Below are 16,054 nucleotides of genomic sequence, written 5' to 3'. Positions count from 1 at the left end.
GAAACATGGATGAGAGAGAAACATCCATCAGCTGCCTCCTGCACACCCCCTACTGGGGATGTGCCCGCAACCAAGGTACATACATGCCCTTGACCGGAATCGAACCTGGGACCCTTCAGTCCACAGGCCGACGCTCTAGCCTCTGAGCCAAACTGGTCAGGGCGACAAACGAGTTTTGACTGTACTGACACGAGACAACATGGATGAACCCCAAACTTCCTCACTGTCCCATTATGAGAATAAACAATCTTTTCTGTCCAAGAAGGGAGTGTAGGCAGACTCGTGTGACAGGCAGCTCCCTGGGGGCCACCATTGTGAAACGGCAAAGGTCAACCCCTCCCTTTAAATTAGCCAATCGCACAAGACGGGGAGCCTGAGCTCCAATCAAGAGTGAGGGGCAGGTCATGTGCATCAGGCACAAAAGCCCGAGCGGAGGCGCCTAGCCTGCATGCTCCCGCCTGTGCATGCACCAATCATGCAGGAGGGACATCTGCCTTGCTGCCTGGCTCCCAGTGTCCTTTCAGTTCTACCAGGGCCCCTGATTTTGGGGGCTCATGCAGGATTCCGTTGGTCACAACAGGGGGGCATTGGACCCCTCTCCTGAGGAGGTGCGCCCCACTGCCAAGTTGCGGCAGCTTTGGTGAGGAGGGACAGCCATTACCCCTGGGCCACTACGAGCTCGGATCGAGAGTCAGCCAGCAACATGAGAAGGGCCCAAGCAAGAACTGCGGCAATCAGGTAGGCCCATGCATGAGCCACGGTGGGGAATTGGACTGAGTACTACTTTGGTGGCTGAGTATCCTCAGAAGTTGAGTATATGTGACTGTGATGTGTCTTGGACATGAAGCAAATGCGGAGTTCTGATCTGCAGGTTCTGTTCTCCCACAAGGGAAGCAGCCAGAGAGGGACGAAGTGAATCTCAGGGAATGCAAGAAATCTCCAATATGGGAGGTTGAGCACATAGTCATAAAGGACTTTCCGAGAATAGGAACCAAAAATTCTAGGTCTAGGGAATAGAATATATTCCCCAAACAGTCAACTGAAAGAATGCTGAGGTTCTGGGGAAGGGCAGTACCCAAACCAGGGACAGGAGATATTGCTCTGCTTCAGTGGTTTTTTTATACAGGGCATTCTGTGGTGTCTGTTGGTCATGCATGCCTGTATAAGTGTTTCTGTTGATGTTTTGTGTCTCTTTGTTGTTTGGTTTAATTTGTTTAAAGATCGGGCACGTCCTGCTTTGGGGGAGCCCAGCTACTGTGGCGAGGATGAACATGTGGCAGAGATGGCAGGAATGTCTCAGCAGCTGCCAAGAATTCTTAATCTTGGGGACTCTTCCTGCTCTCCCTCTTAGGGTGTCAGCCACCAGAAACTCATAGCTAGTGTGGTTTCTGTCTGTGTATGTGTAATGTAATTTTGGTTAGTGAGTTACTTTGCTTGCTTGCTATATTTTAGGGAACTCGGTTAGTCATGGGGAAGTGGGGATTACAGGCGTGGGGAAGTAAGAAATGGGGACTAAGGTGGGACTCCATTGTTTGGGCAACAAGGTTAATGCTTCCATGATGGTGGGCAGTTCTTGAATGAGAATCCAAGGTTGACCCTCAGGTCCCGGAGGCATGTAACTTGAAACTTTGAGTTTGCTGGGTCAAATGGTAAAAATTATTCATCTGAGTTTGCCTCCTATGGAGAATAAGTATTGTTTGGTGGTCCACTGTAAAATGTGGATGGGTTAATTATACTTACTACTAGAGGCCCAATGCACGAAATTCGTGAAAAAGTAGGCTTTCCTCCCCCCGGTTGCCAGCACCGGCCTTCCGTCTGGCACCCGGGACCCGGGCTTCCCTCACAGCCCTGGCCTCGTCCAGAAAGTCATCTGGTCTAATTAGCATAGTACTAGTTATTAGTTATTATAGATGACCAGCAAAGTCTTGTTAACTATACTCAAGATGAGTTAAAGGGATAGTTGAACAATTAGCTGCCACCAGCAGGATGGCATGGGAGAATACGTTGGCCTTGGATAGGATTCTGGAAGAAAAAGGAGGAGTTTGTGTATGTTGTACATTTGTCCCTGACAACACAGCCAGACAGAACCATCAGTAAGGCCCTACAGCAGTGGTTCTCAACCTTGACTGCACATTAGAATCACCTGGGAATCTTTTTTAAATCCTGATTTCTGGGCCTCATTCTCCGGAAATTCTGTTTCTTTGTTACTAATGTTGTAGCCCCACCCCATAACAACGAAACAGAATTTCTGGAGGATGAGGCCCAGAAATCAGGATTTAAAAAAGATTCCGAGCACTGGGATTCTAATGTGCAGCCAAGGTTGAGAACCACTGCCCTATAGGGATTAACAACTCTAGCTAATGAGTGAGCAGGGAATCCTGAAACTGAGAATCCTTTCTCCGATTTAGCAATGGTTTGGAAAGAGGAAGGGAATGATGGTATCCATATTCACCTCTTTGATTAGGAGTTACAGTGATGGGATGTTATATCATCCATGTATTAGAGGTAATATCCAAAGGTTAATGGAAACTGCATTGACCAAATAGCAAAATAATCTTTTAGATACTGCAGAGCATGAAAGTCAGACTGTTAGCCAAGTTTGAAGAAGAGTTAAATTAAAAAAGGGGGGGGGGGGAATTGTGAGAATAAACAAATCATCTTTTCTGTTAAAGAAGGGAGTTTAGGCAGCCTTGCATGACATGCAGCTCCCCTGTGGGCAGCCATTTGGAACAGCAAAGGTCAACACCTTTCTTTAATTTAGTAAATCGTGCAAGACTGTGGGCCTAAGCTCTTCCAATCAAGAGTGAGGCACAGATCACATGCATAAGGAATAAAAGCCCGAGCAGACGCCCACTCAGTGTAAACGTGCTCCCAGACCATGTGCCTGCACATCCTCCTGCAGGAGGAAAGATATTTGCCTTGCTGACTGGCTCCTGAGTATCCTTTGTGTCTACCAGGCCCCCTAGTTTTGGGGGCTCGACTTATTTATAGTAACATTACACTGTATTGGATGTTCCCTAGAAGGCTGAAGAGCTTGGCCACAAGGTCGAGGCTCCTTGCTCCTCCTCCATGATGCTGCTCCATTACATTGCCCTTGAGTATTTGGTAAAACACCCTCCATAAAATGACAACCAAAGTGTAACAGCCAATGAAGTTGCTCAGAGTATAATGGGTGGGAACAGAAGAGGGAGAGGCACAGGGAAAGAATGAAACTCACTCTCAGAAAGTCAGGAAAGACTAAGACACATGTAAGGCTTTAAGTCTGGGCAACCATCTCCATCTTCCTTCTCCAGCAGTTTCAACTCCCGCCTCCCTGTCTGCTCCCTCCCTCTTCGCCAACTGGACACACAACACTACTTTCTAGCCTTAACACAGATACAAACTGTTCCATATCATGGACTCAACAAAGAGCTAGATCTTTTCTTCATTTCATGAGTTGCTTCAATTTTTTAAAAAATCGTAATTGTTGAAAGTATTACATATGTTCCCCTTTTTCCACCATTGACCCCCCTCCAGCACACCCCTGTCCCAAACCTTCACCACCCTGTTGTCTCTGTCCATGGGTTATAGAGTACATATGTGCATACAAGGTCTTTGATTTAACTATCTCACACCCACCCACCATTTCCCCCCCCTTCCTTCCAAGATTCTGCACTCTATTCCATGCTTCCATGTCTCTGGATCTATTCCGTTCATCTTTATTTTGTTCATTAGATCCCATATATAAGTGAGATCATGTGATACTTGTCTTTCTCTGATAGACTTATTTTACTTAGCATGATACTCTCCAGGTCCCTCCATGCTATCTCAAAGGGTAACAGATTCTTCTTTGTTAACTGCTGCATAGTACTACCTGGTATAAATGTACCATGGTTTTTTTATCCACTCATCTACTGATGGGCACTTGGGCTGTTTCCAGGTCTTAGCTATTGTAAATTATGCTGCTATGAACACAGGAGTGCATACATTCTTCCTGATTGGTGCTTCAGGTTTCTTATGATATACTAGAAGCCCGATACACGAAATTCCTGCAAGGGGCTCGTCCCTCGCAGCCCCGGCTGGCCCTCGCAGCCCTGACTTTGTCCAGAATGTCTTCTGGATGGTCGTTCTGCTGTTCTGTCTAATTAGCATGTTAGCTCTTTATTATAAAGGATTCCTAGAAGTGGGATCACTGGGTCAAATGGCAGTTCAATATTTAATTTCTTGAGGGAACTCCATATTGTTTTCCATAATGGCTGCACCAGTCTGCATTCCCACCAGCAGTGCACTAGGGTTCCCTTTTCTTCACATCCTCACCAGCACTTGTCATTTGTTGATTTTGTTGATGGTAGCCATTCTGACAGGTGTGAGGTGATACCTTATTGTCTAATTTGCATCTCTCTGATGATCAGTGACTTTGAGCATTTTTTCATATGTCCCTTGGCCATCTGCATGTCTACTTTGGAGAAGTGTCTATTTAGGTCCTTTGCCATTTTTTAATTGGATTGTTTGTCTTCCTTTTGTCAAGTTGTATGAGTTCCTTACATATTTTGGATATTAACACTCTATCAGATGCATCCTTGTCAAATATGTTCTCCCATACAGTGGGCTTCCTTTCATTTTGTTGAGGTTTCTTTTGCTGTACAGAAGCTTTTTATTTTGATGTAGTCCCATTTGTTTATTTTCTCCTTAGTTTCCTTTGCCCTAGATGTATTCAAAAACATAACTGCTATGAGAGTTGTCTGAGATTTTGCTGCCCAAAAGTTTCTTCTAGGATTTTTATGGTTTCATGGCTTACATTTAAGTCTTTTGTCCATTTTGAGTTTATTCTTCTGTATGGCATGAGTTCATGGTCTAGTTTCATTTTCCCCCATGTTTCTTTCCAGTTTTCTCAACACTAATTATTGAAGACACTATCTTGACTCCATTGTATATACTCTTGCCTCCTTGTCAAGTATTAATTGAGCATAATGGCTTGGGTCGATTTCTGGGATTTCCATTCTGTTTCATTTATCTATATGTCCATTCTTGTGCCAGTATGGTGGCTTTGTAGTATAACTTGATATCCTGGTTTTGTGATTCCCCCAACTTTGTTCTTCTTTCTCAAGATTGCTGCAGCTATTCAGGGTCTTTTTTGGTTCCTTATACATTTTTGGAGTATATGTTCTAGATCTGTGAAATATGATGTTGGTTGCTTTTGCTTTTTCAATATTTTTATTGATTTCAGATATGAAGGGAGGGGAAGACAGAGATAAAAACATCAATGATGAGAAGCATTGATCAGCTACCTCCTGTATGCCCCAGACTGGAGATTGAGTCCACAATGAGGGTGTGTACCCTCATGGGGAATCAAATTGTGACCTCCTGGTTCATGGGTCAATGCTCAACCACTTGCAACACTGGCAGGGTGGTATTTTAATAGGGTTTGCATTGAATCTGTAGATTGCCTTAGGTAATGTGGACATTTTAATGACATTAATTCTACCAACCCATGAACACGTATTCTCTTCCACTTGTTTATAGCTTCCTCTATCTCTTTTATCAAAGTCCTGTAGTTTTCCAAGTACAAGTCTTTTACCTTGGTTAAATTTATTCCTAAGTATCTTAATTTTTTTGTTGCAATGGTAAATGGGTTTGTTTAGCTGCTCTTTCTGAGAATTCATTACTGATGTATAAAAAAGCCATCAATTTTGGGGTGTTGATTTTGTATCCTGCTACATTGCCAAATTCATTTATTAAGTCTAGTTGTTTTTTGGTGGATTCTTTAGGGTTTTCTCTGTACAATATCATGTCATCAGCAAAATTTTATTTCCTTCTTTCCAATTTAAATGCCTTTTATTTATTCTTCTTTTCTGATAGTGGTGACTAGGGCTTCCAGTACTATGTTGAATAAGAGTGGGGAAAGCGGACATCCCTGTCTTGTTTCTGTTCTTAGGGAAAATGGTTTTAGTTTATGCCCACTGAGTATGATGTTCGCTGTATATTTATAATGTATTAGAGGCCCGGTGCACGAAATTCGTGCATGGGAGCGAGGGGGATCCCCTCAGCCCAGCCTGCACCCTCTCCAATCTGAGACCCCTTGTGGGATGTCCAACTGCCGGTTTAGACCTGATCCCAGGGAACGGGCCTAAACTGGCAGGCGGTCATCCCTCTCACAATCCTGGAACACTGGCCCCTAATAGATCACCTGCCTGCCTGCCTGGTCGCCCCTAACTGACCCCCTCCTGCCAGCCTGATCATCCCTCACTGCATCTGCGTGCCGGCCTGATCACCCCTAACTGCCCCCCACTGCTGGCCAGGTCACCCCCAATTGCCCCCTCCCTGCTGGCCTGGTCGCTCCTAACTGCCACCACTACAGACCTGGTCACCCCTTACTGCCCCCCTTGCCGGCCAGGTCACCCCAACTGGCCCCCTCTGCCGGCCTGGTCGCCCCTAACTGCCCCCCCTGCCAAGCTGGTCACCCCTCACAGCCCCCCAGCCGTCCTGGTCGTCCCTCACTAACCCCGTTGCCGGCCTGGTTGTAGGTAGCCATCTTGTGAGGGTGTGAGGATTAATTTGCATATTACCTCTTTATTATATAGGATGGCCTTTATTACCTTGCGGTATGATCCCTCTAGTCCAGGGGTGGGCAAACTTTTTGACTCGAGGGCCACAATGGGTTCTTAAACTGGACCGGAGGCCCGGAACAAAAGCATGGATGGAGTGTTTGTGTGAACTAATATAAATTCAAAGTAAACATCATTACATAAAAGGGTACGGTCTTTTTTTTTTTTAGTTTTATTCATTTCAAACGGGCCGGATCCAGCCCGCGGGCCGTAGTTTGCCCACGGCTGCTCTAGTCCCACTAGGTTGAGAGGTTTTATAAAAAATGGGTGTTAGATTTTGTCGAATGCTTTTTCTGTCTGTTGATATGATCATGTGACTTTTGTCTTTCAATTTGTTTATGAGATGTATCACGCTTATTGATTTGCAAATATTGTACCAGACTTGCATCCTTGGAATAAACCCCACTTGGTCATGGTGTATGATCTTTTTAATATATTGCTGGATACAATTTAACATTTTGTTGAACTTTAGCATCTTTGTTCATCAGAGATACTGGCCTTTAATTCTTTGTGTAGTATCTTTATCTGGTTTTGGAATTAGGATAACACTGGCCTCATAAAGAGCTTGGAAGCATTCCTTCCTCTTGGTTTTTTGGAATAGCTTGTGGAATATAGATGTCAGTTCTTCTTTCCATGTTTGGCAAAACTCTGTGAAGCCATCCAGAACTGGGCTTTTGTTTGTTGGGAGTTTAGTTATTACAGCTTCTATTTCATCAGTGTTATTGGCCTATTCAGGTTTCTGATTCTTATTCATTCAGTTTTGAGAGATTGTATTTTTCTTGGAATTTATCCATTTCATCCACATTGTCCAGCTTGTTGGCATATAGTTGTTCATAGTATTTTATTTCAATCCTTTGCATTTCTGTCATGTACGAAGATAACTTTCCACTTTTGTTTCTGATTTTATTGATTTGGGTCCTCTCTGTTTCTTGTTGAGTTTGGCTAACACTTCAGCAATCTTGTATATCCATTCAAAGAACCAGTTCTTAGTTTCATTGATTTTTTTGTATTGTCTTTTTAGTCTATGCCATTATTTCTGCACCAATCTTTATTATTTCCTTCCTTGTACTTACGCTGGGCTTTTCTTGTTGTTTTCTTTCTAGTTCTTTAAGTCGTAGGGTTAAATAGTTTATTGTTGATTTTCTTGTTTTTTGAGGTAGGTACATAGAGCTATGAACTTCCCTCAGAATTGCTCTTGCTGTGTTCCAGACATTTTGGCTTTTTGTGTATTCATTTTCATTTCTTTTTTGATCTCACTGGTAACCCATTCATCATTTAATAACATGCTATTTAGCCTCCATGTGTTTGAATGTTTTGGAGTGTTTTTACTTTAGTTAATTTCTAATTTCATTCCACTGTGATCTCAGAAGATGTTTGATATGATTTCAATTTCCTTGAATTTGTAGAGGCCTGTTTTGTGTCCTAACATGTGGTCTATCTTTGTGAATGATCCATGTGCACTTGAGAAGAATGTATATTCTACAGCTTTGGGGTGAAATGTGCTATAAATGTCAATTATATATATCTGATTAGTGTGTCCTTTAGAATCACTGTTTCCTTGTTAATTTTTTCTCTGCGAGATATATTCAGTGAAGTCAATGGGGTGTTCAAATCACCTGCTGTAACTGTATTGTTGTTGATCTTTCCTTTAAAGCCCTCTAGGAGTTTCTTCATATATTTAGGTGCTCCTATATTGGGTGCATATATGTTTACCAGGGTTCTATCCTCTTGTAATGATCCCTTTAATATTATATAATGACCTTTGTTGTCCCCTGTGACGGCCTCCATTTTTAAGTCTATTTTGTCAGATGTATTGCTACCCAAGCTTTTTTTCCTTTCCCATTCCTTCACTCTCATCCTGTGTCTTTTGTTCTGTGGTTGATCTCTTCTAGACAGCATAGAGTTGGCATTTTTATCCATTCAGCTACCCTATGTGTTTTGACTGGAACATTAATCCATTTACATTTAAGGTTATTACTGGTAGGTAATTATTTATTGCCACTTTAATTCTCTATACCTATGTTTCTCTATATATATATATTTCTCAGCAGTCCCTTTAGCATTTCTTTAATGCTGGCTGGCTGGCTGATGATGAACTCCTTTAGCCTTTTTTTTTGTTTGGGATTCTCTTTATCTCATTATGATTTGTTTCTTAAAAGAGACTTTAAAAAAACTTTTTTCTAGCAAAAGTGGAGGCAGAGCCCAACCCCTGTGGATCAGCATTTGATCATCGGCCAACAGATCAATCACTGGTTAAATGCCTAATCAGGGCACATGCCTGGGTTGCAGGCTCAATCTCCAGTAGAGGGCATGCTCAAGGCAGCCAATCGATGATGTTTCTTTCTCAGAGATGTTTGTATTTCTCTATCTCACTTCCTCTCCCTCTAAAAATCAATAAAAAATAATTTTTTAAAAAATGGTGGCAGAGTTTATCCATCAGGTCGATTGATTGAATTAATACCATAAATTTCACAAGTGAGGCTTTTATATTTTATTTTTCAATTAGTTTGCATTCAACATTTTGTCTTAGTTTCAGGTGTACAGTATAGCACTTAAGACAATCAGACTTTTCAAATTGTTCCTTTTTTTTGTTTTTATTGATTTTAGAGAGACAAGGAAGGACAGAAAGCAATATTGTTTGCACCCATATATAACCCCGACAGGATCAAACCTGCAACCTGTACCTGTGTCCTGACTGGGAATCGAACCAGTGACCTTTCCATGCCTGGGATGATGCTCAACGAACTGAACCACACTGGCCAGAGCCAAAGCATTCCCCTTTGACATTTCAAGTACTTATCTGGCACCATGCAATGTTATTACAACACTAGAGGCACAGTGCATGAATTCATGCACCACTGGGGTCCCTCAGCCTGGCCTGCGGGATCAGGACGAAACCAGCTCTGCGACATCCGCTGAAGGGTCCTGGATTGTAAGAGGGCGCAGCCCAGGCCAAGGGACCCCACTGGTGCACGATCAGGGCCGGAGAGGGACGCATGAGGTTGTCCAGCCGGGGAGAAACTGCAGGAGGGCTCCAGGGCGGGTCTGGCCTGTCTCACTCAGTCCCAATCGGCCAGAACCCTGGAGCAAGCTAACCTACCGGTCGGAGCGTCTGCCCCTGGTGGTCTGTGCACGTCAAAGCAAGGGGTTGAGCAGACTTAGCATATCATTACCATATTACGCTTTGATTGGTTGAACAATTCGATGACCGGACACTTAGCATATTAGGCTTTTATTCATTAGGATCATTGACTATATTCTTTATGATATACTATAGAACCCTGTGACTATCTTGTAACTGCCAATTACTACTTCTCAATCCCTTCATCTTTTTCACCACACCTCTCACATCCTCCCCTCTATCAGCCAACAGTCTGTTCTGATTATATATGAGTCCATTTCTATTTTGTTTATTAGGTCCATACATTAAGTGAAATCATATAGTACTTGTATTTTTCTGTCTGGTTATTTTCCTTAGCATAATACCCTCTAGGTCCATCCATGCTGTCACAAATGTAAGATTTCATTCTTTTTTCTTTTTTTAAATATATTTTATTGATTTTTTACAGAGAGGAGGGGAGAGGGATAGAGAGTTAGAAACATCGATGAGAGAGAAACATCGATCAGCTACCTCCTGCACACTCCCCACTGGGAATGTGCCCACAACCAAGGTACATGCCCTTGACCGGAATCGAACCTGTGACCCTTCAGTCCGCAGGCCGACGCTCTATCTGGTTAAGGGAGATTTCATTCTTTTTTATGGGCAAGTAATATTGCATCATATATACATACCACATTTTTAACCACTCAGCTATTGATGGGCACTTGGGTAACTTCAGTATCTTGGCTATTGTAAATAATGCTGCAATGTGCATAGGGTGCACGTATTCTTTCAAATTAGTGTTTTGTGATTGTTTGCTAGAATGTCAGAAGTAGGGCCCAGCCAGGGCGCGTACAGGCGGTAAACCATCAATGTTTCTCTCTCACATCTCTGGTGATTACTGATGTGGAGCATGTTTTCATGTCTGGTGGCTTTATGTATGTCCTCTTTGGAGACGTGTCCATTCAGGTCCTTTGCCTACTTTTTTATTGTACTGTACGTTTTTGATGTTGAGTTTTATAAATAGTTCATACATTTTCGATATTAACCCCATATCAGATTCGTCATTGGTGAATATGTTCTCCCATTCAGTGGGTAGTCATCTCATTTTGTTGATGGTTTCCTTTGCTTTGCAAAACGTTGTTTGATGTAGTTAGATCTGTTTCGTTTTTGTTTTTCTTGTCAAAGGAGACATATCAGGAAAAATATATTTAGAGAAATGTCTCAGATTTTATTGCCAATGTTTCCTTCTAGGAGTTTTATAACTTCAAATCTTACATTTAAGCCATTAATCCAGATTGAGTTTATTCTCATACTAGAGGCCCAATGCATGAAATTCATGCATGGGTAGGGTCCCTAGGCCTGGCCGGTGATCAGGGCCAATCTGTGGGGCGACTGGCAGAGCGATCAGGGGGCCCCCGCTGGCACCTGCCTTGGCCAACCTGGTGCTGCACGCTTGCCAGCCCCACCCCCTACTGCCACCACCAGTCACCTCCCACAGAGGGAGGCGACCGGCAGGGCAATCGGGGGTGGTGCCAGCCCGCTCACTAGCCGGCTATGCCCCCTGATAACCCTGCCGCCACCAGCCGCCTTCCTCTGCAGGGCAACTGGTGGAGCAATTGGGGATTCGCCCTCCCCCCCAGTCCCCTTGCTGGCACCTGCCTTGGCTGGCCTGGGGCCTGGAGACTGGGGGAAGCTCCTGCATTGAGCGTCTGCCCCCTGGTGGTCAGTGTGCATCAAAGCGACCAGTCATTCCACCGGTTGTTCTGCCATTCGGTCGATTTGCATATTAGACTTTTATTATATATGAGATGGTGTAACAAGGTGGTTTAGTTTTATTTTTCTGCATGTATCTGTCCAATTTTCCCAAAGCCTTTATTGAATACACCACTTACCTTACCCACCCCATTGAATGTTCTTGCATCCTTTGTCATAGATTAACCTTTTTAAAAAAGATTTTAAAATCCTCACCCATGGATATGTTTTTATTAATTTAAGAGAGGAAGAGAGAGAAAGAAAAAAATGGATGTGACAGAGAAACATTGATCAGTTGCATCCCATACACACCTTGACTGGGAATCAAACCCACAACCTTTTGGTGTAAGGGAGGATGTTCTAATGGAGCCACCTGGCCAGGTCTTCATTGACCATTTAGACTCAGGTTGACTTCAGGTTATGTTTCCATCATAATTGTAGCTACTGCCCTGGCCGGTTTGCTCAGTGGATAGAGCACTGCCCTGCGGACCAAAGGGTCTCGAGTTTGATTCCAGTCAAGGGTATGTACCTTGGTTGCAGGCTTCTCCCCGGCTGGACCCTGGTCAGGGCTCATGCAGGAGGCAACCAGTTGATGTGTTTCTTTCACATCGATGTTTCTTTCTGTCTTTCCCTCTTCCACTCTCCTTAAAAATCAATGGAGCCCTAGCTGGTTGGCTTAGTGGATAGAGCATCAGCCTCCGGACTGAAGGGTCCCAGTTTCGATTCTGATCAAGGGCACATGCCTGGGTTGCGGGCTAGATCCCTAGTAGGCGTTTGCAGGAGCTGCCAATCAATGATTCTCTCTCATCACTGATGTTTCTCTCTCTCTCTCTCATTCCTCTCTGAAATCAATAAAAATACATTAAAAAAATAGAAAAATATCCTTGGGTGAGGATTAACAACAACAAAAGTAATTGTATCTACTGAAAACACATGATATTAAGGTGACAGCTTCCCTGTGTCCGTAATAAAACAACTGGCTCATGAACACATCATATAAGATAGAGATCCGTGTTGTTTTAACATCAATTTGCTTACAAAAAAAATATTTTTAGGAAAAATCAGACATGCACTGTGTCAGTCTCAACTTTACCTTCTCTATGTACACTGCTTACAGGAGCTTTAAGGGATACGATCAGCACAGTGACTTTGTAATCTGTGAAATACCATTTTCAATTAGGACGACATGAAATACCATTTTCAATTAGGACGACATGAAGCATTTTGTGGTACATTCTTTGGATACCCTGACAATCTCACAAATTTAACAGAAAACACTATTCAGAAGGAGACAAATGTTTAACAACCACCAAGAAAATAAAACCACGAGCAGAACCTTCCTTTACGTCAGCGGTTCTCAACCTGTGGGTCGAGACCCCTTTGGCGGTCGAACAACCCGTTCACAGGGGTCGCCTAAGACCATCCTGCATATCAGATATTTACATTATAATTCATAACAGTAGCAACATTACAGTTATGAAATAGCAACGAAAATACTTTTATGGTTGGGTCACAACATGAGGAACTGTATTTAAAGGGCCAGAAGGTTGAGTACCACTGCTTTACGTGAAGTTACAGACGTGTGAGTTTCCATCTGTAAGTACGAAAGGGAGCCCTATCCGGATGCCACACAGTGCTGTGAGTATGTTCATGAATTTGTATTACTCAGAACAATAAAATCCATTACTGAAAGCAAAAAATCGCCTATATACATAACTCCATGTTAACATCAGTAACCTAATACCGCATTTAAGATCTTTCTTTGTGAATATTTCCCTAACCTAAATGCTAATGATGTTTTTCAAAGGGGAAGTTGAGGCTCTAATAATCCATTAAAGAAAAAGCACTTTTCAAAGAAAGTTAGCAGGATATAAGGGGTCAGCCATCATAATTTATAATTAAATATTACATCACCGCCTGGCCATCATATCTCAGTGGTTGAATGTCGACCAGTAGATCACTGGTTCAATTCCCGGTCAGGGCACATGCCCAGGTTGTGGGCTTGATCCCCAATGTGGGGGTGTGCAGGAGGCAGCCAACCGATAATTCTCTCTCATCATTGATGTTTCTATTTCTCTCTCCCTCTCTGAAATCAATTAAAAATAAAATATCCTATCTAATAAAAGAGAAACATGGTAATTAGCGTACGACCGCTACCCTTCCCATTGGCTAATCAGGGCGATATGCAAATTAACTGCCAGCCAAGATGGCGGCCGGCAGCCAGGCACCTGGAAGCGAACATGAGGCTTGCTTGCTTCAGTGAAGGAGGACTCCAACGTTCCCCGCCTGCCTTGCCGGCCTCTGAGCTGGCAGTTTGAAACATTGTAACAAATATAGAAGCTAAACAAAACCCCAGAAACCAGGTTTCAGCCAGGCGGGATCTCAGAGCTGGAGATGATACACTGTTTCGATTATAGAACCGAAACAAACCAGATACCTGCTTTCAGCAGCAGAGGCCTTGGCCCAGAATTAAAAAAAAGAAAAAAAGGAGCGGTTGGGAGCTTCAGTCACCCACCAGCCTGAAAACAGCCCTCAGCCCCTCACCAAGACTGGCCAGGCACCCCAGTGGGGACCCCCACCCTGAAGGGTGTGTGACCAGCTGCAAACAGCCATCATCCCCTCATCCAGGCTGGCCAGGCACCCAAGCGGGACCCCCACCCTGATCCAGGACACCCTTCAGGGCAAACCAGCCGGCCCCCACCCACGCACCAGGACTCTATCCTATATAGTAAAAGGGTAATATGCCTCCCGGCACCGGGATCAGCATGACAGGGGGCAGCACCCAAACCCCCTGATCGCCCTGCAGCTCTGTGTGTGACAGGGGGCGGGGCCACAACCTCCCTATCCGCCCTGCTCTGTTCGTGACAGGGGAAGGCGCCCAAACCCCCTGATCAGCCCTGCTCTGTGCCTGATAGGGGGGAGCTCCCCAACCGCCTGATCACCCTGCGGCTCTGTGTGTGACAGGGTGCGGCGCCCCAACCCCCGCCCCCCACGGGCCCTGCTCTGTGTGTGACGGGGTAGAGCCATAACCTCCCCATCGGCCCTGCCCTGATTGTGACAGTGGCAGCGCCCCAACCCCCTGATCGGCCCTGCTCTGTGGGTGATAGAGGGTGGTGCCCCAACCCCCTGATCCGCCCTGCTCTGTGTGTGACAGGGGGCGGTGCCCCAACTCCCCTATCGGCCCTACTCTGTGCGTGACAGGGGGGAGCTCCCCAACCCCCTGACGGACCCTGCTCTGTGCGTGACAGGTTACGGAGCCCCAACCCCCTGATCGGCCCTGCTCTGTGAGTGACAGGGGGTGGCGCCGCAACCTCCCCATCGACCCTGCCTTGAGTGTGACAGGGGGCGGTGCCCCAACCCCCCAATCGGCCCTAGCCTGAGCGTGACTGAGGGTGGCATCGCAACCTCCCAATCTGCCCTGCTCTGTGCATGACAGGGGGTGGCGCCCCAACTCCCCAATCAGCCCTGCTCTGAGCCCGACCAGGGGCTGCACCTAGAGATTGGGCCTGCCCTCTGCCACCCCGGAGCAGGCCTAAGCCAGCAGGTCATTATCTCCCGAGGGGTCCCAGACTGCGAGAGGGCACAGGCCGGGGCTGAGGGACCCCCCCCCCCCCCCAGGGCAAAAATTTTTGGGCACCGGGGCCTCTAAAATATATATATATATGATTACCTCACCAACTTAAATGCCCACGGGAAGGTGGGGTAAAAAGATCTGTTTTGAGGTCACTTTTATCTTTCATTTCCCCTGGGAAGTTTCCCAAGAAGGGCACAAATAGTTTCACAAGAAGGCCACAAATTATTTTAGACAAAAGAAGTGGACTTTTAAGAGAGTGGAACTGCAAATCTAAATCCAGAGAGCAGAGGGCAGTAACTCTTCCCAACACTGTAGCAGAGGGTGCCTTACCCAGGTTGTGCCGTTTGGACTTCGCATGTTCGTGAATGTGCTTCTTTGTGAAACAGCCAAAGAAGACACAGTGGAGGCAGGAGTGCAGCCTGCTCAGGTGGACTCCACAGACGTGGCAGACGCAGGACTTGGCCTGGAACACAGAGAAGAGAATGAAAACCAGCACAAGTCCTCAGAGAGAAATATGCAAGGCGAGCAAGGGGGTCCGTCCACAGGGGCACAGCGTGGGCGGGAGGGGAAGCAGGGACTTTCCTCAAAGTCTCATTTTGCTAAAAGATCATTCTGTTCATACCTTCAATGGCCCCCAGGCCCCTAAGGCACGTCCTTCATTTAGCTCAAAACTAGCTCCATGTAAGAAAACAGTCCACAATTCACCAAAACCTGTGAGCTCCTTGGATGTGCCCCACATGCGGCTTTAGAAGCGAAGTCTGCATTCTGTCTACACCAGCCAACAGGCCCAGGCCCAGGCCCAGCTCCTAGCCCCATAGCAGGCTAGCAACTCACAGCCTATCTGCTCTGAATCTGGGTAGCATTTTAAATTTGATAACCCCCAACCACAGCACATTTAGAAGCAATAAACAGACAGCGAGGGACATGATCCAGAGCAATATACAAAAACAGGAAAAGGGAACAATTTTTTGGCCAAGAATTAGACCACAGAAACAAAACTTTAGTCACAGCAATCATGAGCACAGTGGTCAATAATTCTCA

The 16,054-nt window shown here is 45.1% G+C and overlaps 1 protein-coding gene across 1 annotated transcript in view; it reads right to left on the bottom strand.

The window, feature by feature from the left end:
* The window catches only part of LOC102434691 (ubiquitin carboxyl-terminal hydrolase 22), a gene marked incomplete at its 3' end in the record, with an annotated part of 28,207 nt that extends 12,455 nt beyond the window's left edge, over positions 1 to 15,752 (bottom strand). The window contains exons 1-2 of the mRNA XM_014448880.2: positions 15,719 to 15,752; positions 15,344 to 15,514 (exon numbers count right to left, since the gene is read on the bottom strand). Coding sequence (XP_014304366.2) covers positions 15,344 to 15,514; positions 15,719 to 15,752 — 205 coding nt within the window. The remainder of the gene's footprint in view (positions 1 to 15,343; positions 15,515 to 15,718) is intronic.
* Positions 15,753 to 16,054: the final 302 nt, after the last annotated feature.

This window comes from Myotis lucifugus, unplaced genomic scaffold (genome assembly GCF_000147115.1).
Source record: "Myotis lucifugus unplaced genomic scaffold, Myoluc2.0 scaffold_950, whole genome shotgun sequence".
Lineage (NCBI taxonomy): Eukaryota > Metazoa > Chordata > Mammalia > Chiroptera > Vespertilionidae > Myotis > Myotis lucifugus.
This window is presented reverse-complemented; position numbering and strand designations above follow the sequence as displayed.